At 34.5% G+C, this 26,416-nt stretch overlaps 2 protein-coding genes and 1 long non-coding RNA gene across 4 annotated transcripts; 1 reads left to right on the forward strand and 2 right to left on the reverse strand.

The window, feature by feature from the left end:
• Positions 1-1,081: 1,081 nt before the first annotated feature.
• LOC121259607 (glycine-rich domain-containing protein 1-like) lies at positions 1,082-8,955 on the reverse strand. Its single transcript, XM_041161244.1, has 9 exons — positions 8,807-8,955; positions 7,813-7,985; positions 7,265-7,382; positions 6,881-7,135; positions 5,091-5,546; positions 3,936-4,474; positions 3,055-3,253; positions 1,898-2,053; positions 1,082-1,804 (listed from the first exon to the last, which is right to left on the reverse strand). The coding sequence occupies exons 2-9, from the start codon at positions 7,968-7,970 to the stop codon at positions 1,208-1,210; spliced, it is 2,478 nt and encodes an 825-aa protein (XP_041017178.1). The 5' UTR covers positions 7,971-7,985; positions 8,807-8,955; the 3' UTR covers positions 1,082-1,207.
• LOC121259608 lies at positions 6,561-7,018 on the forward strand. Its single transcript, XR_005939603.1, has 2 exons — positions 6,561-6,808; positions 6,845-7,018. It is a non-coding gene; the product is annotated as an uncharacterized LOC121259608 (long non-coding RNA).
• A 2,809-nt stretch (positions 8,956-11,764) lies between the features above and the next one.
• On the reverse strand, positions 11,765-15,294 carry LOC121260760 (uncharacterized protein At4g37920). 2 transcript variants are annotated; one of them, XM_041162770.1, is made up of 6 exons: positions 14,989-15,294; positions 14,404-14,672; positions 13,939-14,104; positions 13,385-13,629; positions 12,258-12,445; positions 11,765-12,138 (listed from the first exon to the last, which is right to left on the reverse strand). In XM_041162770.1, the coding sequence occupies exons 1-6, from the start codon at positions 15,215-15,217 to the stop codon at positions 11,922-11,924; spliced, it is 1,314 nt and encodes a 437-aa protein (XP_041018704.1). In that variant the 5' UTR covers positions 15,218-15,294; the 3' UTR covers positions 11,765-11,921. The 2 variants fall into 2 exon arrangements, with proteins under 2 accessions (XP_041018704.1, XP_041018703.1); XM_041162769.1 differs by having other exon boundaries at positions 14,395-14,672.
• Positions 15,295-26,416: the final 11,122 nt, after the last annotated feature.

Genomic DNA, 26,416 nt, shown 5'->3' on the forward strand with positions numbered 1-26,416 from the left:
TTGAGAAGAACTCATCTAAAAATGATTTGGTTTGAAAGAAGTACGAACTTTGGGCAGTGTCTCGACCTCTGCAAATTTTGTTTGGGTTCAAACAGAGATTAAAGAAGGCAGGCAGTTCCTCATTAAGCTCCCTTGTCTCATGTTGTCATTGTACAATAATCTTAGCCAAAAGGCCAAACATCTTATTAAATGGAGGATTATTAACGTTTGGTTGTTGATCTGACTGACCAAGTTGGGGTTCCTATATTTCTTTGTTTAATTAGATCCTTTACGAGACTTTAGATTCTGGTTTCAGATGGGAAGATCTAGTAGTGTCCCCACCTGTGGGTGGGTTCAGATCTTGTTGGAACTAGTTCATTAGTTGCGAGACGAGTTTCACAATAGGACTTGTGATGATGCTAATCCTTTACCCAATGTAATCAATCACCCACATTTCTCATGATCTTTCTTCGTAATTCCTCAATGATTAGTAATTGATGAAGAAAAAAACCATCTTTTCAACTTTTAGCTTTTATGTTTATTAAATCACTTAATTTATATTCTAACAATCTTAATAGTACCCTTTCCCTTGGTGTTTACAACAAGTCCAATTTGATCCGAAACATGCCTGCTTCTAAAGCATAGACGTAATTTTTAGACATTAAACATGAACTCAAATGAAGAGATGGAGTAGCAATTTCCTCGCTTATCTTTTTGGATATCGGAAGAGACAAATTCCGACTTAATATCTCTATATTCCAATGGTGCACTTGCACAATAACAATAAAGACATAATTACCCTTTAGTTATGTTTCCAGGCCCAGCTGCCTCCAATCTGACTAAGATGAATACAAAAGATAATTGATTTGTTAAATAATTAGTTTGGTTAATCAAGAAGGATAACTAAGTTAATAAAAAGGGTGAAGGCCTAAATTGGGAATAGGCAAAAAAAGAGTATACATTAAACGGATAGCAGATCAGATGAGTCACATCAATATCATGAGAGTTAATACTCCACGAAGTACAAGAGAGATATCTGCAAAGGATCAAACCGAGGCTTTGACAACTTTGAATGTCAAAAAGTATTTTACACGATATATTATTAAGAACACATCCACATAAGATAGCTGTACTTGTTGCAATAGATACTGTACATAAATTGTGATACCTGGACGGGAACTTTTATTTAGTTTGGACTCTTGCTGATCTTCCATGATGCACACAAACTTCAGACGGCCAAAGCCTCACTGATAAAGACCTTTGTTTCCTCTGAATGTTCATCGGCACAGGAGTTACCGGGTTTATTTTCATATGCAGATTTGGCACCACACCCCCCGCAGCCGCCACCACAACCACCGCAACCACTGCTGCCACAGCCACCACACCCACTGCTCTTCACCATGTTTCCACAGCCACTGCCACAACCAGCACTGCCACACCCACCACACCCTCCGCTCTTAACCATGTTTCCACATCCACCACCACCACAGCCGGTGCCACATCCGCCACAGCCACCGCTCTTTAGGGCATTTCCACAGCCACTACCACACGCTCCACCACAACCTCCACTAGACAAACTGCCATTTTCTGCTATTGCACCATTTCCTTTAGCAATGTCCTCATTCAACTCTACTTCACTTGCTACGGAAGTGGTCAGGTTGGCGCTCTTGCCTTCCTCACCAAATCCCTTGATAATTTCAGTTGGACTATCGGTTCCCATGTCTTCGCAATTCACTCCAAATCCATCGTATCCTCCCTTCTTAAAAATATCAGTAAGTATAAATGTGGCTGTAATTCCAGGCACTACCATCCATTCTTCCACCACCTATTCAATTTAGTAAAGAAACAAAATAAATAAATAAAAGCCCCTGTATCAGTCACTTTTTATCAACAAACTTGACTGTCGTCACCATCTTACCTTGAAAATCCCAGATTTCAAGTTGAACAATGCTACCGCTTTGCCATAGGGGTCTTCCGTAGAGAATTCAACTGCTGTCACAAAGTTATGTTCACTTCTATGCTTCTCACAATATTTGGGTTCATACGCCAGCTTTCTTCCAAGGAAAAATTTAATCTGTAGCAGGAAAATAAATACGGAAGATAAAATAAACCAGTCCCTTCAACTAATCACCTTAAACCCAGAGGAAGCACTTCAAGTCCTACCCTTCGGGGCCACAGGCAATAATATCTATCACATGAGAAATGCTATGCATAATGCTACTGAAACTAGAAGTGTTATAATACAGCATAAGCATGTTTTTTAGATGACTGGGTTTTGGTCCTTTGTGATTTATCTGTAAACCCCAGGTGTTTGCCTGTAACCAAGGTTTTCCTCCACCACAAGTGAGGGCTATCAATAAACTTGGGGTACCGTCCTCTTTAAAAAAAAAAAAAAAAAATACAGCATAAGCATATATATCTAACTAAAAAAATGCATTGCCATTAAGTTTTTGAGCCATTAGTTTAGAAAATGCAATGGATAAGGACATTTTCTTACTAGAAGTGCTACATTCACAAAGAAATCCCATAAAAGTAAACCCACAAACTGATATGGCTTCATATCATACGTTAGATCTACTTTATAATAAAATAAGCTTTACAATCTAATGTACCACATTAAGCTACGTCAATTTGTGTTTACTTTTGTAAGATCTCTTCGTGGCTAAAACATTTCTCTTTTCTTACACTATAAAGAACAAGACAGATATGCATGCATGCAAACCTTGTGCAAGTTCAAGAAAACAAATTCCCCATTTAATATCACTCTAATTTACACAATAAATTTACAAATGTTGAGTTTCTGGCACCGTCCTGCTAGTCCTCTACAGGGTGTACCTGCTAGCAGGTTAAGCAATCACTAGTCCATTACCAAATCTGCTCTGTTTGGCAGTTTGACATATAAAAACTAAGAAAGAATTGATAATCCTGTACACATTATCTGAATGTTAAGGCAATATCATTCAAGATGTTCTAGCAATTTGAAAAGCCATTTTACTAAAACTTAGTACATTCGTGCAAAAACCTAAAAGATCTATCTAGATGATGAGGTTTTAGGGAATCAGAACTGATGCATACCGTCCTACTGCCAGTGAGCTCAAATATATGGCCATCATCACTGGATTTCTTTTGAAACTGAAGGGACCAGTGAGAATCCATCAAAGACCACCCAGTGCCGACAAACTCAGCAAGAGTGCGTGTTTCACCAGAAGCCATAACACCAATTACCTCTTTCCTGGGAATGCAATTTTCACCTGCCTTGTCCTGGCTTGAGTCCCTGAAGAACAATACAAACCAGCAAGATCACAATTCACAGCTTTGGAATAATTTATAGCATCTAAAACCACGAGTGAATCATCATCTAAACCCATTTTCTATTTAAAAATATTTTAGCAATAATTAGGAATTGTACAGCCAACGTGGTTTCAAGTTATGAATCCCCTCAACTTGGAAGGATAAGTAAATTATTATAGCAAATAAAATGATGTACGCACAATAAATTAGTTAGACTAGAATATGTACAACTTTGTTTTGAGTAAATTGACTTAGATTACTTGTTTCCTTTGAAAAAAAGAAAAGATTTGATACACTCTAACCTCAACCTCCATCCACATGAACTTAAAATTTAATATATAATGTCTCCATCAATATGTGTTTCAAAGTATCTGCATGTGTGCTTGCTTAATATTTATTCTCAAGAAGCCAAAGAGCAATCGAATCACCCATTCAAGCTTTCCTTTGCAATTATAAGTGAGAGGCATAGATTCAACCTACCTAACAACACTAATATCCCTATATTAACAATGTAGCTCATAAATTATCATCTACACAGTCATGCAAACGTTTGCTGTCCTTCTACACGCTAATGCAAATACAAGCATATATTATCAGACCACAAATGAAGAATCGGAAGGTAGTTTTAACCAATTATCTATAGGTAATTGTGTACATAAATGTACCTCATTTGGAGGCTGAGGACCTCTACACCAGTTTCATCAATGACATGCGCCAAGCTCTTGGTATGACGAAACATTCCAGGGAAGGGGAACAAACAAGAACTTTTTAAAAATGGTCGAGAGCAAATTATGTGAAGCAAACATGGCGCTGGAGATGGAATAGTGAAAGAAACAGCAACTCGAAGGCTTATTGGTTTTGAGATTACAGTGCTAGAACTTGGCAACAACTCCAACCATTTTTCAACTGAAAGTTCGGAGACGGGGCCCAGAAAGTCTTGCAGAGAGAGTGAAGTAGAACCCAATACTTTTGGAGCCCTTTTTATTGGTAAGTTGGAAGTTGAATGGGATATGAGTTCAAACAGCAGCTCTCCTGTTGGTTCACATTCAAAAGCAGCAACCTGCTTCTTTCCAGACTCGGACAAAATACTCAGGTTCCGTGAAGCATTAAAGATTGCATCAGGTTGTCTCTTGCAAAATGAGACACAGAGACTTCCTTTGTGCCCTTCTGGTAAGTTCCTGACTCCAACAATCTCCAAAAGGACCTGAAAAAGGATTTAGGAATAAAAATTGAATAACTCAGGAAAATGAGAGCTGCTTCAATACTAGTGTGGCTTATGCTTGCATATGCAACTTCTTAATTCATGAAGATTCATCACGTAGAAAGAGAGGCTACAGCAGTACATTATGCGCACTGGATCATAGTATTGAAAAAGGGACAGCAACAAAGTGGTGCAAACAGAGCTGTTTTGAAAAACAAAATCATAATGTTATTTACAGTGCTAGTAACAATTTTTGTTGGGTAATTTATTGAGTTGTTGAACATAATTATCTTAAAAATAATAATCCTCTCCGTAGCAACAAAAGCTTAAAACAGAAAACAAATCATATAAAAAAAACAGATTCGCATTATGCAATCACAGGGTCAGGCTGCTGCGAACAGCCAAAGTTCTTTCTTTTAGTATTTTATTTTCATAATCCTAAAAAGCTCTACTTTAGACACTTCATGGCGCTAATATGGCTGGAGTTAGAAGTTCTGTTCTGTAACATGTTAAACCTCCAATAAAGAAGGAGACAGAGAGATTCAATGACATGCAACTTATTGATAATAAAAGAATACTGCATCTGGGAGATGGCATGAAAGAGGTGATTGGAGACTACCTCCACAACCTTCCGCTGTGGAAGCTGAATTATTTTCTGAAACTCATTAGATGCATCTACCTCCTTGCCAATCATGTAAGATAAGCAAGGAGTGGTTGTGACTGGAGATGGGGCACTGCCCCTATACATTGCTCCTGCTCTCCAATACCTTCTACCAAATGTCTCTTCCCACTGTTTGGTAGTTCCAAAAAATCCAGTATCCAGCTTCTTCCCTTTAGTTCTGTCCGAGTCCATATCGTCATGCTCCAATACCTTTCCAAGCACTTCATTGAGATCTTTACTATATGGAACAGGGTGCAGCTGGTGAGTATGCCAGATAAGGTCAATGTCGTATGTAGGAACACAAAAACGTCTTATGGACTTCTCCTTGTTTCTCTTAATTAGATGCAAAAATCCTTTATATCTAGCAACAGCTCCTTCAAGAAAGAGATCATTGTTCATATGAGGTCTGGATACCTGTCAAGAAAGAAACAACTGAGAATTTTGAAAAACCACTGTTACATTGTGTGATGTATGTGTGACTTCGCCCATGCATCTTTGAAGCAATGGTTAAAATTTGACTTTTAATCACAAGCAAAGTTGATGGCCCAAAAAATACAAGTGCTGCTGAACATTTAACTTAGATCAGTACCAGCAATTTCATTATCTATAAATAACTAATCACTAAACAAAATTCATGAGCTTGACTTTCATCACCAATAGTATCTACTCTTCACAAGCCTCAGAAACCAATTATTTGAGAGAATGTCCGGATTTGAGGTCTTAAAAATGAATGTTCCTTCTAACACCCACATTATGGAACTATTTAACCACTTACTTCAATACTACTTCAATGTCAAGGCATCATATCATCCTGTCATAAACTGATGATGCCAATACAATTGTAGTAGCATGGTAAATTTATCATTTTTATCTTTTGATCAGAAATTGAAAGCATTTATAAGTTGGATTTCATTTTAAGAAATTTGCCCCAATTTATAGGCTATGCTTCCAAAAGTAGGGTTGAGCAAAAATCCGAAAATCCGACTCCACATGGACTCCGCTTCAGCTCTGCTCAGCTCGAAGACGAAGTTTTTTTAACCAAAAAAGTCAGAGTCAGAGGTGGAGATGTACCGACTTCGACTTCGATATTGTACATATTTTATAAAATATATGTATTATATATTAATCATATATATTTTATATAACTATAACTTATATAGTTAATTAAATTCAATAATATACTAGTATGAGCAAATTATTATAAAATAATATGCTTATACTATAATATAAATAGACTAAATTCACTAATAATAGTTTAGTATATGTAAACACCATCCTATTAACTATTACTACCATGTAACACTAATGTATAATAACATTTAATACTAATGTATTATGTATAAACACAAATATATAAATTTATAATAACATGTGATACTAATGTATAAACATTAACATATATAACATATAATACTAATGATTTGTACAATGATTTATTTTTTCAATTTTGGTTATGTTTTAATAAAATTGAAATTGAAAAAATATTTTTTTAAAAAAACTGAAATCTGGAAGTCCAAATCTGATTAGTGAGAGCCTAAGATTGTCAAATTGAAATTTCAAATAGGCTAAGAAAAAAAGCCCAATAAAAAAGCTCAAATCTGACTCTGCTTCGACAAGTCGGAGTTGGAGTCAGAGGTCGGATTCGACCTCTAACAAAGTCGGAGTTGGAGTTGGAGGTAGGGCACTCCGACTCCGACATTGTCGGTGCTAAGCCCTATCCAAAAGTAGTTGTTCATCATCTCAATTACCTGGTAAAAGAAAGGACTCTGTCTTTTAACTGCTGAAACCAGATCATATTTAGTGTACTTTTCACTGCCGGAAAGCTTCTCAGAGACATTTTCCGAGAATGCTCTGGTTAGGATGAAGTTATAGGGCTCTTCAGGAAACAGTCTATTCCAGATCTCTTCAGTGTGCCTTTGACAAGTGCCTTGAACAGAAGACAAGACATTAGAGTTGTCAAGGACTCTTCCATAAAGTGCCTCACAGTCAGATTTGTATTGTACCTGAATAACAAAACCAAAAAAACAAAAGCAAACAAGAGCTTAGCAATCCAACTTAGATTGAGCAAGGAGAATTGGAATGTAAAGAGGAAATTATTGTTATATTTATATGTTTTTAGTCCAGAAGCGTACTGGATTAAGCCTGTGACAATGCCAAACCCATTCACATTCAAGAGGAACAACCAAAGGCCCTTCAGGAATCTGGGATGCAGAATGTTTGGCAAGCAAGGGAAGCCAACAAGCATTATACCTGAAATTAGCATATTCATAATTCAAAACTTCAATTTGGGTTATATAGAGAAAATCTAAATGCATGAATTAGAGGGAGTCATTACTGAGCATAAATGCATAGTATCACAGTTCCCAAGAAATATTATGGTTCATGGATTAAAACCAACTTCTCCTTTAATTAGATAGGCGTATTAAATAATCTTGGAATAGGAGAAATTCACAATCCTTTATATGCTAAAACTCATAAAATAGACCTCCTTTCATGTCGAAAAATTATGTAAAAACAAGTCAAATCTTAAAAATGTTCAGATATAGTAATAACAGTAGAAAGCCCAAAATCGAAAGATTTAAGCCATTACAGGTCCAATAGAGAAAACCGCAGAAACTGAATTTTTGCGTAAGTTGAAACCAAGCAACAAAAGGCATAAATTGTCTGTCAGGTGCTTTACCTATAGATGGCCCTCTCAAGGGCAGGGCCATCATAGAGGTAACGATTCCTATCAACAGCGGCAAGGAACTGAAGGTGCCGTTTGGCTGCAGCCACGAGGTCCACATTTATCTCAATCTTTTGCGCTTCATTCCACTCAAACTCTTGTTCCACTTCCATCCTATCAATTCAAACCTAAGAAATACCACCTATCAGCAACCACATGATATTATAAAAGCTTACAATTCACAAGAATCAATACCACTAGCAGTCTAGCAATAGTTAGTCCATATGGGAATAAGAATCAAGTATCCCATTCAAAACTACCTCCCATATCTATAACTGCGTAAAATAGATCAATCCAATTATTAGCCGTAGTTTAGTTCCAATATGGGTATCAATGTTCATATTCAATGATAGTAATATATATATATATATTTATATATATATATATATCTAAAATTTGGGCAATCTTTAACAACTAGAAGAACAAGTACTAATCACAGAAATGAAAACAAAGAGAGGTCCATAATTGATACTTAGACATAGCATAAAAACAATAGAATTCAATTGGACTTGTACTGATCTAGAAGTTAAGTCTAATCTAGATGTCAAAATACCGCACCAGATATGAAAGTATCATAATTTACTTCTAAGGAGTTATACGATCTACCAACTGTTTGGTCGCCAAGAAAATGGAAGAAAATGAAAGAAAAACACAAATTCCAAGTGGAAACGAAATTACAACTCAACAAAGCCAAGTAGATCTATAATCTCATCCTAGTATAGTTTTTTTCTTCCTTCATGAGGATTGAAAACAACGAAAATCCCAACATGTAAGGCTTATACTCGTTTCTTTGGTCAAATCTTCTAAGCAAACAAATAGAGCTACATCTCCAACCCCTTCGACACGAGCTAACACCAAACGAATTCATAAAAGAAAGAACCCAAATATTCAGAGTAATTATCAAAGAACATATTCGAAATTAAACCAACAAATTAAGAAATGTCAACACCTCTGCTTTGCTTCGCGCACTCTGTTTTTCGTTATGTTGAATCAAAATTCAATCTTCGGCTCGGATACTTGTAGTTGTCCTCCGGTTCATTACAAATGTTTAAATTGACCAGATTATCCTCACAAGAACCAATAAATTACCAGCCAGGACACTAAGCGCTATTATTTTGGCATTAGGTGTTAAATGACCATGCCTATACAAAAACACAGTGATTAATTAAATGGTATCCTTAGTCTTACGCCCAATACATGTCATCCATCTTTTCAAAAAAAAAAAAGAAAAAAAATACATGTCATCCATAAAACTGAGAAGGTGATTTTTACAGCTAATAAACCCGAGCTTGAGGTCATTGATCCTATGGAAGTGGAATTGCTGGCAGTTCTCAGGAGTCTACAGTTATATTTGCCTTTGGGAATTTAGGACCTTCAAGTGAAAAGTGATGCTCTTTTGGTTGTGTAAGAGCTTACAAAAGGGGAAGAGTCTATGTCTATTTGGGAAAGTCTAGTTCTTGAGATTAGAAATCTGTTACTAAGGTTTCCTAAAGTTGTAATACAGCATAGAGGTCGTATGGCCAATGCTGCAGTTGATTGTCTGGCTAAATATTTTTGGCATCTTTATGACTTAATGGTGTGGTGGAACTCATTTCCTGAAGTGGTTTCACATATCATGGAGCATGATGCCTTGTAATTTCTCTTTCAGATGAATAAAGTTAGTCTTGTTAAAAAAAAAAAATACATCAATATTATTATCTAACATTATTTTTTTTAATCGCTTCGATCCAGTTCAAAATAATGTCACGTATAACACATAAAATACATCGAGAGTATTATCTAGACCATATTTTTTAATAATATCATTAATCATTAATTAGTGTTTTTGAGGATTTTTTTAAGAAAGAGATAATGTTTGTTTTTTCACTTATGAGAGTCAATGTTTTCTTTTTTTTTCCATCCATAAATATTAATATTATATTATGTAATATTTTTCATCGATCTTAATTTCCATAATAATTCAAGAGTATCATTCATTAGTTTCTAATACTTGGAGAGTACGATATGATAATAATTTATAATTAGAGGGTGCCCTTATAATATTTTGATGCTAAATCCCATTTACTTTTCCAATCATTTTAGATTAGAGAGGTAAAACTCAATTTTGAAATAAATTTATTATATTTTTCTAGATTTGTTTGAATAATATATATAAAGATGAAATAACCGTGTTGAATGTTCTATTTCCTAGAAATTTCCCCATTCATACAATTTGATTATTTCCTTGTCCTCTCTGTTTTCAAAGAAGCAATTCCGAAACATCACCGATGAAGATAGAAAAGTACACATTCGAATGGTAACGTTAGATATAAGTTTTAAATAGTCTCACACAAGTTTTTTTTGTAAAAAAATAATCTCACTAATAAAGAATAATTTTTTTTATATTTTTTTAAAAGAGATTTATTTATTTTTTTTTATAAAGATTTATATAAAACTTATCTATTTAATATTTATATAAATATTTTGTGGAGGAAAAAAAACTAGCAAAGATGGATGGACCCAAAAGCCCCTTACACATACACGTTACTTTGTTCTTGTCGTTGTCCTATGCACCAAACAGATGGTTGGTGGTAGTACAAATGATATGTATCGTACTCATGGCCGCAGCAGTACAACCCCTCATGCCAAATCAACGATTTTTTTTTTAATGATTATTAATTTAATTTTTAATCAGATACTTCAAATCTAACCATTTCAATTTCAGAAATTAGGTTCAAATACTAAAGCATTCATGAGTCCTACTTTATTCAAGACATATATATTATATAAATGTTTTGGAAAATGAAAAATTGAGTGAAAAGAAATATCTATATCAGCAAAAATTGAAATATTATACAAATATTATAAAAAACTTCTCATTATCAAATAGATCACATACACCGCATATTATTATCATTTATCATAATATGGTACCACGATTTTGTAACAACCCAATAAAAAGAGCAAGTAACATCTAAACATAAACAAGGAGTGGATGAAATCAAAATAAGTCCCTTACAAATGAATTATTCAATGAGCATCAACAAGTTGACAGCCAATGTGAGGTATGGATAGTGAGTTGAGATAAGATGAATTGAGTTAAGATTTGAAAAAGTTGAATTATTTATTATATTTTGTGTGATAATTTGAAAAAATTATAATGATGAGATGAGATGAGATGAGATCAATTCTGAATTCAAACGGGACCTAAAAGCCAATTCTGAATTCGTTTGGTTCCTAAACCCATATCAACTCATCATTACAATTTTTTCAAATTCTAATATAAAATATAATAAACAATTCAACTTTTTTAAATTTTAAAATAATAATAATATTAAAAAATAATATTCTAATAATATTTTATCATCTCAACTCAACTCAATTCAATGTCCCAACACAGCTAGAATACATGCAAATGCAATTCAGGATCTTACCGTATGGCACATCAAAGCTTCTCACCCTTAAATGAAACATCCTGTCACTAGTATCAGAAGCAGGATCCCGCCGAAGAGCTCAAGATTAAAAACAGGTATGGCTATCATGCTTGTATTATTGAATTTTGTGAATCTACCTAAAAGTAGTTCGGATTTTGTGAAGGCCGGCCAAATAAAAACTGAAAATATTTTGGATGGTCTTCGCATGCCAAAATGAGCTGTCCAAGCATTCAAATCAAAGGTTTTCTCCCCCTCATTCTGTTATAATTTCTTTACCTAAAAACATAAAGTCATGAACTTTGATTTATGTTGTTTAAGCTTTTCACAATACAGAGTACAAATCCTCATGGTCAAGAATAGAAGAATGACAACCTTTTGACCTCTCCACCACCTCCATCCTTACTCGCCAATAAAAATATAACTAGAACGGAAGCTTGGCTACCCCAGTCCCACAAAATTGGCATTAAACTTCATCTTCTAGCTCTTCCAAGGGAAAAGAGAGTCGATAATGAAGACAAAGATGTGCGATGCCATTTACTCCTGCAATTCACCGTTGAGAACTTAAGCTTTATCATAAAACTGCAGTTTAGTCCATAGTATGAACTTGGCAGCTGATGGTAGTGCTTTTCTAGAGATGAAATGAGTAGCACCTCACAACTCATCCGATTTAGTGTCCCCTTCTGTTTTAGAATCTTGAAACATGCTGTGCTCCAAATATTCCTCTTCAATGGTTTCCTTAAGGATGGACAGCCTTTGTATAACCACAGGCTGAGCCATTTGTTTGGCTTCCCTAATGTCAGAATCTTCTGTGTTGAGATTGAACGCATCAAGCATGATTTTAATCCATTTGTGCAGCTCCATGGGAGTCCTGCTCAACAATCATATAAAATCCAAACATGTTAGACTGAAACCCAAAATAAAGGAGCCGATTCTCAGAAACTAGCTTAAGGCTGCTACTGCAATTTAAATAAGCAGGAGCTTTATTACGTGTATAAAGCATTAGGGTCCTTGGCTTCCTGTCCATCACCAGGAGAGAAAGCTGTTGCCAGTGCCGAGAACCGCTCTTCAGGATCTGTGATGTTCAGCAAATGCTTAAGCAGCTTTATTTCTTTTGGCGCAATGCTCCTAAGACTGCTCTTTGTGGCCTTATATAAGCGATGCATTATATCTTTGACCTGAGGTTACATGTCTAAGCTTAAGAATGCATACAAAAAAGAAAAATCTAGAGCAAACAATGGCACACAAAAAACAATGAAATGAAACAATTACAAATCAAAACTTGACTTTAAAGTGTCAGGTTCCATGGGATATACATATTTTCGTGTGAGACTAAACCCTAGTGATCAAAGTCAAGGCATGTGGCATGCTTGATAATTATGCATAACTTATCTGTCACCCAACTGCAAAAGTTTATTTGTTTTCAAGTGCTACGAAGTTGAAACGTTTCCATTGTGTCTGCATATAAATGGTGAGGTAAAACAGATAAATTTGTTCATCCTGAAACCTATAAAAACTTTAAAATGATTCCACTCATCGTTTTCAATCGTTTAGATCCATGCTGCATGACCATTTTCAAATGAGAAACCTGATTTTGTTGGAAAACGAAACTAAGAAGATTGGACTACTTCAATAACAAGCTAAGAATAAAGTTCAGCATGTTGTTGCTCACATGCATCAAGTGCAATCCCATACAATCTATTACAGGAGGTGAATTTTTTTGTTTTTTTTTGTTTTAGAGTATTGATCCATTTGACCAACCGTGCTCATAACAACAGAACCTACTTTATATACTGGGCTATGCCTTCTGTTTTATCAATAAAATTCTCAATTACTCATAAGAAGCAGTGAAACCTACTTTAGAATAATCAGAAATGTACCACAAAACGCGCCACAAATGTCTCACATTAGACTTCAAAAATTCGAGAGTATATTTTTGAGATACCGAGCAATCAGAATGATATGCTTTAGTTAACCATGCATACAAAAGTCTCATCCACCTTGCTTTGCTTGTGCTTTTGTGATGCATTATTTTTTTGGGGGCACATTTTATGAAGCGTTAATTAGCTGGAAAGGGAGCAGGGGTCATGTCCTCAATAAAAGGTTGCCATCCATACCTCATTTGTCATAGTTGTGGATTCCTTTGCCGAAGCCCAAGCACTATTTATCAACAGAATCAATGAGGAATCAAGTTCCTTTGCTTTGGCAAGGCTTTTAATCTTCTCACATGCCACATCCACTGAAGGAGAGTCAAGGATATCATCAAATTTGGCCTGAGCAACATCTAATGTATCCACATATTCCAGGGTATTATCATAAGCACTGACAGCGGACAAGCACCTAGCCCCCAGTCGTGCCATTGCTGCTCAAGAAAATGCAATAATATGAGCTAAAAAAATAACGTCAGGCAAAACTTTCATAAAGACTCTGCAGATTTATTTTAAACCATAATAAATAAGATTTCTGTAAATTATAGCTCATTTTATCCTAATCACTTAAGTTGTCATTTAGGCTGGACTCTCTATCAGCTTCTATAAAACATTAAAAAAATCCTACTCTGATTGACCTCAGTTATTAAATAGCAGTCGAGACATTCTCACTAGTCATGCAATATACAATCAAGTTGATTAACCACTTATTTCAATAAATTCATCCAAACTTTAAAAGTTACCATCACGATCCTCCAAACTGTCGTAAGTCTCTGACACTAGAGTGAGGTAGCTGAAAAATTCTCCTGTGAAGTCTTTACGCCGCTGTGAAACAATTGCATTGGTGTCCGTTGGACTGTCTTGGATCTCCTTAAGAAGTTCGCTATGTCCTTCCATTTCATCATCAATCTGCAATACTCACTCCTGATGAAACAGAACGGGAATAATACCTCAACCCAAAAAAGTATCTATATATTTAATTGTTAACCCACAGTCTGGTTGTTGAGAAAGGAAGCAAAATTAACATAAGCAGAGTCTGTAATCTTAGTATTGCAGTGCCTGAGACCCAAGAAAACAAAAAATGTACTCCAATAAGCATGATATAACTATTTGGCTAACTTTGAGTAAGTAGCCTTTTTCAGCAACCAAACACAGCACAAGTAAACAAAGCATAAGTATAAATACAAGAATTGCTCGACCTTCTTAACCTTTCGTCCCAGTGAAATCAATTTCTGCTTCATAGTAGGATCAGTTTCTGCATCTGCACGAGAACGACACCGATTATAGAAGGTTTCCCTATACTTTTTCCACTCCTCTCTGAACACCATATACTTCCTCCATTCCTTTGCCTTCGGCTTTTCATTTAAAAAGACTTCAATAATCTTATCACAAAATTGAGTTGTGGTGTAACCCTCTGCAACCTCAACCTCCACTGGCTCTTCCACTCGAGCTGCTGCTATGTCACTGAGTTGAACATCTGAAACATAAAATTTTCCGGTCTTAGAGACCCACAAAACGAAGTACAGATAGAACTAAGAAAAACCCATTCCCCTCCGCCCCCAAAAGAAGAGACGCATACTTAAACCTTACTTTAATTGCTAGAAAACCTTGGGAATCAATCATAAATTTGTATTCATCACTTTTTATGATCAGGAAAGTAACAGGTTTTAGGAGGCAACATTGACAAATAAAGTACAAAATTCATTAGGAAAAAGAAAGATTCTCAGAAATCAAACAATGGTAAGAAAGTGAGGGAAAAAAAAGAATACCAAAATAAAGAAAGTGATACTTACTGGCCACGGGGTTGAAATGGGCAGTCCGGGATATGAAGGTATGACTTTTTATTCTTCTCCTTTTATTCCCGGAAATAAGGCTATGTTTGGAGCGTAGGAAAAGAGACGCAGAGGATACTGGGGGAATTTTAAGAGTTGCAGGTGAGAGGAACTCGTTGAAAGGGAAGGAACTGATGCTGCTGTGGTTGAAGAAGAAAGAGGGATTGGCTGTGGAGGTTGAGAGCTCCATACCCAAGAAGTTGCTCGTGGTTTGGCGCACAGCAGCTCTGCCTGCAGCGGAAGAAAGCGTATTAGGACAGCAAATACTCTATAGATTAGAGGCCATGTTTGTAACTTTGAAGAGTGTGGAAATGATTCAAACCGGCGTCGTTTCATCTTAAATTCTGTTTGTAAAAAGCTATTTCAACCGAGAATGCCGACAAAAATGACAGATTGCGTTTTTTTTTTAGATTTTAATAGCATATTTTTTTATTTTTTTAAAAATGTTTAAATATATATTAAAAAGATTAAAATCAAATAAAATTAAATTAAAAAGCGCATTTGTACTTATCAATTTATCGGTGTAAATTATCGATACCGGTAGACGGACTCATTCTGTTTTATTTGGCTAAAGGAAAATCTGCCTCGTAGTGTATTAAAATAGGGGTTACACTATAGCATCTCTCTAAAAAGAGAAAATAATATTTATAATTATAGAATGCGTAAGTATTATATATTATTTAAAAAAAATGATTAAATATGAGATTTATATCAAAATTTTTAATAATAAATTTTATTATTTTTTAAAAGTAATAGATGATACTTACATAACTAATGACTTTATTTAACATTACTCTTCTAAAATTAATGTATACCATTATTATTTGAGTCTACCTATTAAAAATTTATGGTTTGTTTGTTTTTAAAAATGAGATAAGATGAGTTGAGATTAAAGTTAAAAAGTTAAATAAAATATTATAAGAATATATTTTTTAATATTATTTTTATTTTAAAATTTAAAAAAAATAAATTATTTATTTTATTTTTTATAAGAATTTAAAAAAATTATAAAAATAAAATATGATAAAATGAAATGAGATTTTTCATGCCTTAGTTTTTGACACGACCAGCAAAATCGACGCCAATCTGACAAGTACTAATGCAGTAATGATTGGACATTATTTTAAATTTGGATTGACCCGTTTGATAATCAATCGCATTGGGTCAATCCACAAGTTCGCGTGTTGAATGATATATATGACCCAATTAGTCAAAAAAAGAAAAAAAAAAAACATAAATCATTGAAGTTATTTTTTGGGTCACGAGTCACTCGGTTCAATCCGTGACTTAAGTCCTGATTAAATTAGCAGATGAATTGAGATGATATATTAATAGTAATAAAATTTGTGAATTAAGATAGTTTTTAAAAATTTTATGTTTAAATTAAAAGTGAGATGAGATAATTTTAAGTTGTTTGAAAAGAGATAGACGTGGATCTCACAAATGATTGCATAGTATTTATAGTAATTTTGTTTTATTTATAAATAAGTAATAATAATCTTTTAAATTACATACTCAATTTTTTTATAATATAATTCATAATAATATTATAAGATGAAAATATTTTTATAAAATCAAATTATATAAAAAATATTATTAACTCAAAATATTTATATCAATTTTTTATAAAATCTTGAGTTAATAATAAAAAATATTAATATTTTTATTTAACTTTAATTTGATTTTATATCAAATTTTTATTTAATGAAATCGGCACTGTGATCACGTAGGGAGCCTTTCTCTTTCATCTGGAGATGGATTTTCTCTTTCATCTGCAAAAGAAAAATCAGATTGAAAAGTGAAAAGCATAACACCCATTTTGTCGTTAGTGAACCCATATGAAAACATCTCTGAAAAGGAAGTAATTGATGTTTGGATTGAATATGACTTTACCGTATGAGCATTCAATCCAAACTAGGGCTTAGTGGACCTATCACATATTTTTCCTTAGAGATTAAATTTTAAATTGAAAAATATATACTTATTTTAAAATCTTTTCTTAAAACCTTATTGCTTAATGTCATAAAATCTTCCTTTTTTTTTTTTTTTTTTTCTAACAACAAAGCAAATTGTTTTATTCATGTGTAAAAGAATTACAACATAGCATCGGTTCAAATTAATTTGGAAACACTTTCAGGGCAAGAAGCCCACCAAATTACTAGATTATCAATATGTCACGATTGTCTTGCCAAACTATGAGCAACAACATTGGCCATTCGACCTTCATGCTGGACTGTAACCATAAGAAACCATGTGCAACATGCTTCTAATCTCATAGATAAAATTTTCCTAGATAGACGAAGACTCTTGTTCTCTATTAAACTCTTAAACCACCAAAGTGAGTCACTTTTCACTTGAAGCTCAAGAATCTCCAAAGTATAACAAATCTATAGACCTCTCAAAACTGCCAAAAAGTTCAATTTTCATAGGGCCCCTCACTTTTCACTTCATGTTCTGGTTTGCTAGTTGTGAAGATCACATTGCCACCTTCATCTCCAAGCACCATACCCACCCCTGATCTGCACTAATCATGGAAAATAGCACCATATGTTTAACTTGAGAGCTCCTGTAGGAGGAGGCAGCCAACAACATTTAGGCTTCAAACTTTTTCTCTGCTCATCTACAACATACTTGTGATCGTGGTAGATTGAAAAAGCATGATCCACTACCTGTTCTGGAGATAGCTTCTTGCTCTCATAAACTAGTTGGTTTCTTCTATACCATATTCTCCACGCACACAGAAATAGTTTCTCCATTTCTCCTGAGATGTTCCTTCTCACCATAGTAGCCACAACCAGTGCAATATCCATTTGAACCTCACTCTTCTGCAGGAAACATAACTGATGATACCTGAGGTCTTTGAGGTAGAGGAGAGCATGATTAATATCTTCCTCGTCCTCTTTACACCATCTGCACTGTGCCTCTTCCAATACCTTCTTTACTTTTAAATTTTTACCTTTTAGCCTATTAGCTTAAACCTTTGACACCATTTATATATGACATTGCAAAAACTTATTGGCCTGAAATCAGAAACAAACTTAACCTTTTTCCTTTTTAGAATCAAGGTAACAAAAGTATAGTTTAACTTAGCAGGGAAGCTGCCACTGTTAAGAGCATGTAAGATAGCATCAGTGACATCCTCGACAACTATAGACCAATACTTTTGGTAGAATAAATGGGCCATACCATCAGGCGCAGGGGCCTTAGTAGGTTTAACTCCTTGAGTGCCACTTCCACTTCTACTGCAACAAAATCCATATAGAGTCTTTGCTTCATCTCATCAGTAACTCTACCAACCATGTTATCTAAAAACTGCATGTTTCCCTTCTCATTGGAAGTCGTAAAAAGAGTATTAAATTAATCAAGAATCACAGCATCTCTTGCCTCATCCACTTGCCAACTCCCATCAAAATCCCTAATACCCTTGATCATATTCTTAGCCTTTCTCTGTGAAGCCTTATGATGGAAGAAACTCGTATTTCTATCCCCTTCAGCCAACCATAAGGTCCTTGATCTTTGTCTCCACATAATCTCTCATCTTTCCAGCCATTTATGCACCTCAGATCTTGCATTTTGGAGATCTTCTCTATTATGGCCCCTAGGATCAGAATCTTGGATCAATTTAAGCTGCAACTTAGCCCTATGCAGATTTTTCTGTACATGTCCAAAACTATTTTTGTTCCATATCTCTAACTTCTCTCCACAACTTGTAATCTGTTTCATCACAGTGTCCATTGTTCTGTCACCCGTGCACTCCTTCCAAGCCTCTTCTATAATTGTTTTGCAGTCTTGAGCTTCTACCCACATTGCCTCAAAACGAAATAACATTTTTCCTTTCCTCTGGTATCTGTCAACCTGTAACTGCAATAAGATAGGCACTTGATCGGAGTATGCCGCATTTCCATGACTAACACTAGCCGTAGGATACAAAGCCTTCCACTTCAGATTAGCCAAAACCGATCCAATCTCTCACTAATACAATGAGCCAGTTCCTTTCTATTGCACCAAGTAAAGGGATTGCCATGCAACCCCAAGTCCATCAACTCACAATCATCTAACAATTCTTGAAAATCCTGCAATTGTCTTACTGTCCTATCTCTCCCACCACTTTTTATTATTATTACTTAACACCTCATTGAAGTCGCCCATCAATAGCTATCCTTGACCACTTGGTACCTTTAAAGATCTAATAAGGTTCCAAGTTTCATGGCGCCTGCTAGCATCAGGTTGGCCATACACTCCAATAAGATACCATGGTTCACAATCATCACTATCTTCATGGATGGTAGCATGTATATGACTCTTAGAATAATTTTGAATATCCACCTTTACACCATTCTTCCAAAGGAGGGCAATGCCTCCACTCCTCCCCTCCCTGCTCACTGCCAAGCAGTGTTCAAACCCCAATCGAACTAACTTCTCCATAGCCTTCACATGTAACCTGGTCTATTCTAAAAACAAGACATGGGAGACTTCCTTAAGTCAGAAAGAGCACGAACTCCCCGTGGGTTCCTAAGCCCATGAGAGTTCCAACTTAGTAGAATCATTAGTTCCGGCAGAGTTGTTCAACAGCCTCTGCCGATAACAAAGTAACATGATCATTTTCCTGACTTAGCTCCACTTCATTACACCCTCTATCCCCACTGATCTCCCCCATAAGTTTGCTCTTCTTACTCCCTCCTTGTGAAAAGGAACCACTACAAACTCTTTTTATCAGGTGCTTCTTAAACAAACTCACAAACTGAGTAGTAGAGCACATACCTAGGGCACGAGCTCATTTTTTCCATGTGCTTTGAGTGGATCTCCACAATTGAGATGTAGAAAGTTGATGGGCCTTACTATTAGAATGGACTTGAACATGAGAGGGCCCTCATTCCCCAAGCCCACCATAATAGCATCATCATCTAAATTAGTCAACCTTTCCTTGTAACCCCCTTCCTCCAAAATGGAAATAACCGAATTTACGTGATCAAATCTCTCTTTCTGTAACGTACTCTTTCCATTCATGCAAGATTCCACATTTGTAACTGCCACCTTATCCCCTTTTGACGTAGGCAGAATCTCCTCCTGATTTCCTCCTACGATATTGCCTAAACTTCCACTACTCATAACTGAATTACTAGGAGACTTACTGCTGTTACTTAACGAATTAATTGCAGCCTTATCTCTGCCTTTCACCGTCACATTCTTTTCCCTCTTCGAGTGATTACCCTTCATCGTCGAGCTGTTACCTGTCTGAGAAAAAGCACGAAACTTTCGACAACCTGAATCCGCTCTGAGCCAACTCCCAAACTATCTGTTATCGGCCGCCAGAGAATCAGATGGTTGACACATTGCACCATCATGGATTATTCTTCCACAATGCAAACAGAAACACGGCAACTTCTCGTACTCAACTGGAACCCATGTTTTCACCCCATGCAACGTGATAGTACATCCTCGTGCCAAAGCTTTTTTTAAGTCCAGTAAAATTTTCATCCGTAGAGACACTCCCCACCCCACATCATCTGCATCCACCTCCACATCCTCCACCACACCTAAAGTTCTACCCAGTTTCTCCCCACACTCCCTCGTCATCCCTACTAGAGGCAAGTTGTGAAACTGCACACACAGTGCTGCAACATCAAAAGTCATCTTATTGAGAGGAGTGCAACCATCAAAAGGATTCATTATAAACATATGGCCATAAAAAAACCATGGACTTCCATTCTCCACACGGTTTTTGTCAGCATGATTTGCAAAGGTGATGATGAAAACGTTCCTCCCCACTTCTGTGAACGTGGTTGGTTTGCTCAGCCTCCATACCTTAGCCATAGTTGTTTCAACTATGTTCTTCCCAATCAGACGATTCGACCATATCTTACTAATCAAACTACAATCTCTCTTTCATTGGACCTCTGGGATCCCCTCCCCCTCAATCTCAATAGCCACCCCTTCCTCATCATTTAACTGAAGATTCTCCCACATTTCCTGAAGTTTTTCCATAGATAGACCAGTACTATCTCTGATACAAAGCACACCTAAACTCCAACGACCACCTCTATTCTCTTGAGAGAGAACTAGAGAGGAGACTTTGGTCCAAAATACCTTTAGGCCTTGGTTATCATGATTTTTAATTAGGCTAATGGCATGTTTTTTCAAGGATAAAATACTTTTATAAATTTTCTTTTTTTCTATTTTTTCAAGTTTGTAAGTGTGTCAAGTGATCAGATAAATAAACGGAACATGTCCGGTCAATCTGTGTTAGACGTGTTGGATTCAGATTAAGTTGATTGAAATTTTTAATACATTTACTATTAAACATTTGGTTCTAATGCGGGGAATGACGATCATGTGCGTAGATCACAATATTAATTGCTTTCGGGTATATGTCCTTAAACATGCACAAAGAAGGAATCATTTACATTAGGCAAATTATAAAGCAGAATTGCTATTAATCAATTTCATGTGTGTGTATTTAATTTTCATTAATATATATATATATATATATTTATATGGAGTTTTTTATATATCTATATATCCATATATATGCATAAGAAATGACGAGCGAAACTAAAATATACTTTGGGATTGTATTGATCATTATACATTAATTGTTAGCCGTAAATTGATATTTTTTTATATTATTATTATTTCAAATTTCACTACAATAGGAATGGGTTTTTGCAACTATTATTTGCAACGGTTTTTTTTTTCTTGCTAAAGTATATCCTTTTTGCAACGAAACTCTAATTCTCTTTGCAAATGGATGCAATTGCAACGAGAAAATTTCCTCGTAAAATAACTGTTGCAAAAAATCTCGGATCTAGAATGCCATTTCATTTAGCAACGATTTTGAGACAATAGCGACGGCATTGATTTGTTGCAAAAAGTTTCTACCCATTACCAACAATTTAGTTTCGTTGCAAAAAGTAAAACACACATTAGCAACGATCTCGTTTTGTTGCAACTCGTTAATTTTTCGTTGCTAACTCATTTCCAACGAAATAAATTCATTGCAAAACTATTACTTTTTTACCAACGAAGGAAATTAGTTGCAAATTAGAAGACATTGGTTGCAAAGTGGTAATCCAGGTAAAACATTTATCAACGAAATTCAATCATTGCAAATGTCTCAATACCAACGAAACAATTTCATTGGTATTATCATTTGCAACTGTATGATTTCATTGCTAAAATATAATTACCTATGATTTTCAATCTTCTTGCAAAAAAAGAATGGATTTAAAATTAAATTACCAACAATATGATTTTGTTACAAACACTATCGTAGCAACGAGGTAATTTCCTTACTAAAATATTTTAGACTATTTCATTTCCTTGCAAATGATAGTAGGAGAATAATAAAAATTCATTACCAATGATTTTTTTCCTTGCAAAAACATATTTTTAACGATATCATTTCCTTACAAAACCATGTTAGCAACGAAATTATTTCTTTGCAAGAACTTTTTAACAATAGTATTCTATCCTTGGAAAAATTAATTACCAACGTTTATCATTTCCCTGCAAAGACACTTTACCAACCATATACTTTCGTTGCAAACATAAGCTAAGCAACGATTGCAATAATTTTGTTTCTAATGTGTAAATCTATATTACCAACAAGACTAATTTTGTTGCTAATGAATTAATTGCAACAAGACTAATTTAATTGCAACTTTTTTCCTTCAAGACTTTATTTTCTTTCTTACCTACTTCATTCTGCCCTCAATTAAGGTATTAACAGTGTGAAATCTCAATTGGAAGGCCAAGTTGTTACTTGCTAATTTTTCATTTTCTTTGGGTTATTTCCCATTCGTGGATCTAACTCATTACCAAAATCTGTTATTTATATAAAATACTCTCTTGCATCCAAGCCAGGCCTGCATCATATAGCTTCAAGGTAAGCCTCCTCTAGTGGACCCCTAAGACTTCTTCAATTCTTATGGAGAAATTTCTATTGTACTGCAACTATTTTTACTTGTGAAATAATGAATACAATAGCTGAGATTTGCCTATTGCTCCTGTTTTACAATGCATTTATATTCATGATCAATAGCGCCTGACTTGACTCAATCCATTCCTAGTCATCTAGATGTCCATGCATGTTCTTGTATTGAAAGTGGAGATTTTCACATCTCAAGCTGTCAACCCAATTGGAAGATTAATAGTTTTGGTCATTAACTACATACAACCATGGATGCCTTCCAAGTGTTTGATAGAAAATATTTTGAGTAACCATGTTACTTTTCAACTGTCATACACAAAATTCAGCCCTCAAAGTGTTTGATATTTTGTCTAATTTAACCCAATGTTTCAAGCTTCATAAAATTATATATCTACATATGGATTTTTATGATAACAAATGAATTTAAGCATAAAAGAGTCTCAAGCTTAAGTTTTCTACACAATGGAGCTAAGCATATCAACGAATCAAGCATGGGCAAGAAATGAAACAAGCTTACAAATAAAACTCTTAGAGTAATTTTGTACATCTCTTGAAAAATTCGAAATTAGATTAAGGTTCAAAATTAATATTTTCTCATAGAGCATCATATTGCATTTTCCACATATGCATGATATATTTGATGGGTGAAAATAATCATTTTCAAAAGGAAACCCAGAACTTTCAAATCTTTGCGAAATTCTGTTTGTCAACAACATCAAGCGGGTTTAAATCTCCTTCCGCACTAAGTTGATAGAGCTAGGTCTCAAGGCCTTGCAGCACTTGTCGGGACCCGGGCGGCTCTAATTATTCAGTTCTCCATAGTTTCTACTAACGCACAATTTTATCAGTCCATTGGCTACTACGGTTTCTTTTTAATGATGCCAAAAGGGGGAGAAGTTTTAAAATAAGAACATTAACGTGTTCTTAACATCCCTAGAATTATTTAGCTTGTTATGTATGTTTGGAATTATGTTTATCTATTGCTTGTAAAACTAACGCACATTTTCAAGGAGAGCTTACGTATTACTATAGGTCTCAGAGTTCTACTAAGTATTTGTCATCATAAAAAAATGGGAGATTGTTGAATCCAAGGTTTCAAGTTTCATATAATTATATATCTACATATGGATTTTGATGATAACAAATGAATTCAAGCATAAAGAAGTCTCAAGCTCAAGTTATCTACAAAATGGAGCCAAGCATATCAACGAATCAAGCATAAGCAAGAAAGAGTATAAGCTTACAAATAAAGTTCTTAGAGTAATTTTATACATCTCTTGAAAAATTCAAAATTAAATTAAGTCTCAAAATTAATATTTTCTCATAAAATATCAAATTGCATTTTCCATATGTGCATGATATATTTGAAAATTAAAATTCTGAATTTTGAATTTTTAAAATATAATTGATTGTCATCTTTCACATATGCATGACATGATTAAAAGTTTGCATTTTAAAAATTTGAAAGATGATAGATTGTCATTTTTCACATGTGCATATTTTGTTTGAAATTTTTGAAAAGTGATATATTTGAAAAATAAAAGTTTGAAATTTGAATTTTTGAAAGATGATTGATTGTCATCTTTCACATATGCATGACATGATCAAAATTTTGAATTTTGAAATTTGAAAGATGATTGATTGTCATATTTCACATGTGTATGTTTTGTTTGAAGATTTTGAAAAGCGATTGATGTTCTTTTTGACATATGCAAAATGTAGATGATTTTGTTTGAAAAATTTAAAAAGTAAATCATGGTCATTTTGTCATATGCGAAAAATAAAAGATTAGGTTTGAAAATTTTAAAAAGTGAATAATGTTGTCTTTAACAATTACAAAAGGAGAAACTTTTATTTGAAATTTTTGAAAAATGAGTAGTGCTCTTTTTTTACATGTGAATCTTTTTACGTTTAAAAATGAAGTCTCATATTCCTATAAATAGCTCAATTGAGATCTTCAAATTCACAAGCAAGAGCATACACACATCAATTGCAAGTTTTACAACATTCATTCAAAGCTTTCAATCTATTTTCTCTAAGCATTAAGCCTTAACCTTTGTTTATTTTGAAAGAGATATAGTTTGCGTTGTATTGTTCTTATTTCACTCATTGAGGAGTGTTTTCTAATAACATACCTACTATCAGCTCTTGTATCAGTAAAGGGGTGTGTATAACTCTGTGTATAACTCATGTGCATATAGAATGTGTTCTACACAGGGAATAGTTCAATCACCACGTGCAAGATGATTACAAGTGTAGACGGTGTTCTACACCGATTCTTTGTAGCGGTATTGTTCAAAAGTGTAATAAGTTTCTATCTCTACCTGAAAGAGATTGAATAGTGAATTTGGGAATCATTTGGGAATCCTCTAGGGGTAGCTTGAGGAAATGACATAGGCAGTGGGGTTGAACCTCGTTAAAGTAATGAGTTTGCTTCTCTTTTATCCATACTTTTTATATTTCCTGCTGCTTTGTATTTTGTTCATATTTTATATTGTGTATTTGGTTTATAATTGTTAATTTTTAAATACAATTCAATTCACCCATCTTGTGTTAGTCATCTCAGCAACAATTTTTATCAGAGCAAGGGCTTTTTTATAAGATTAACTATTATTTTAGTTAAGATCTTATGGCTAACATTGTAGCTACCTTTGGTAAAGGTCAATCCAGTAGTCGACCTCCACTATTTTGGGAAGATAATTACACTTTTTTGAAAAGTTAGAATGAAAATTTTCTTTTAGACTCGAGATCGAGAAATTTGGAAATGCATTGTAAATGAACCTTATATCCCAACAAAAGTTGTTGATGGAGTAAAGGTCAAAAAGGAAGAAGAAGAGTTTGATTGTGAAGACGAGAGAATTCAAACATTGAATTCAATGATTATAAATCTCCTATATAATGCTCTCAATGGGAATGAGTTCATTAGAATAATGACTTACAAGACGGCAAAAGAAATTTGGGATAACTTGCAAGTAAAGGAATAAAAAATTTATATTCTTACTCATGAACATGAAATGTTTAAAATGAATGGTGATGAATCTATTTTTAGTTTGTACACTCATTTTACTAACATTATAAACAGCTTGACAGCTCTCGACAAAGTCTATTCCAACGTGGAGATAGTAAGAAAATTTTTTAGCTTTTTGCCAAAATGTTAGGAATCAAAAGTGACGGCGATTCTTGAAGCTAGAGACTTCAAGAAACTCGAATTAAATGAACTCATCTGATCACTTACCACCCATGAGTACACATTCAAAAGAGGAGAAGAAGAAGGAAAGCCAAAGAAGTGTTTGGCACGTAAAGCTGTTCCTCACTTCAAGAATCGCCATCACTTTTGGTTCCCAGCGATTTTTCAGAGAGTTGAGAATTTTTCTTACTATCTCCACGTTGAAATAGATTTTGCCAAGAGCTGTCAAGTTATTTATGATGTTAGTAAAACGAGTGTACATATTAGAAATA

This window comes from Juglans microcarpa x Juglans regia, chromosome 4D, assembly GCF_004785595.1.
Source record: "Juglans microcarpa x Juglans regia isolate MS1-56 chromosome 4D, Jm3101_v1.0, whole genome shotgun sequence".
Taxonomy (NCBI): Eukaryota; Viridiplantae; Streptophyta; class Magnoliopsida; order Fagales; family Juglandaceae; genus Juglans; species Juglans microcarpa x Juglans regia.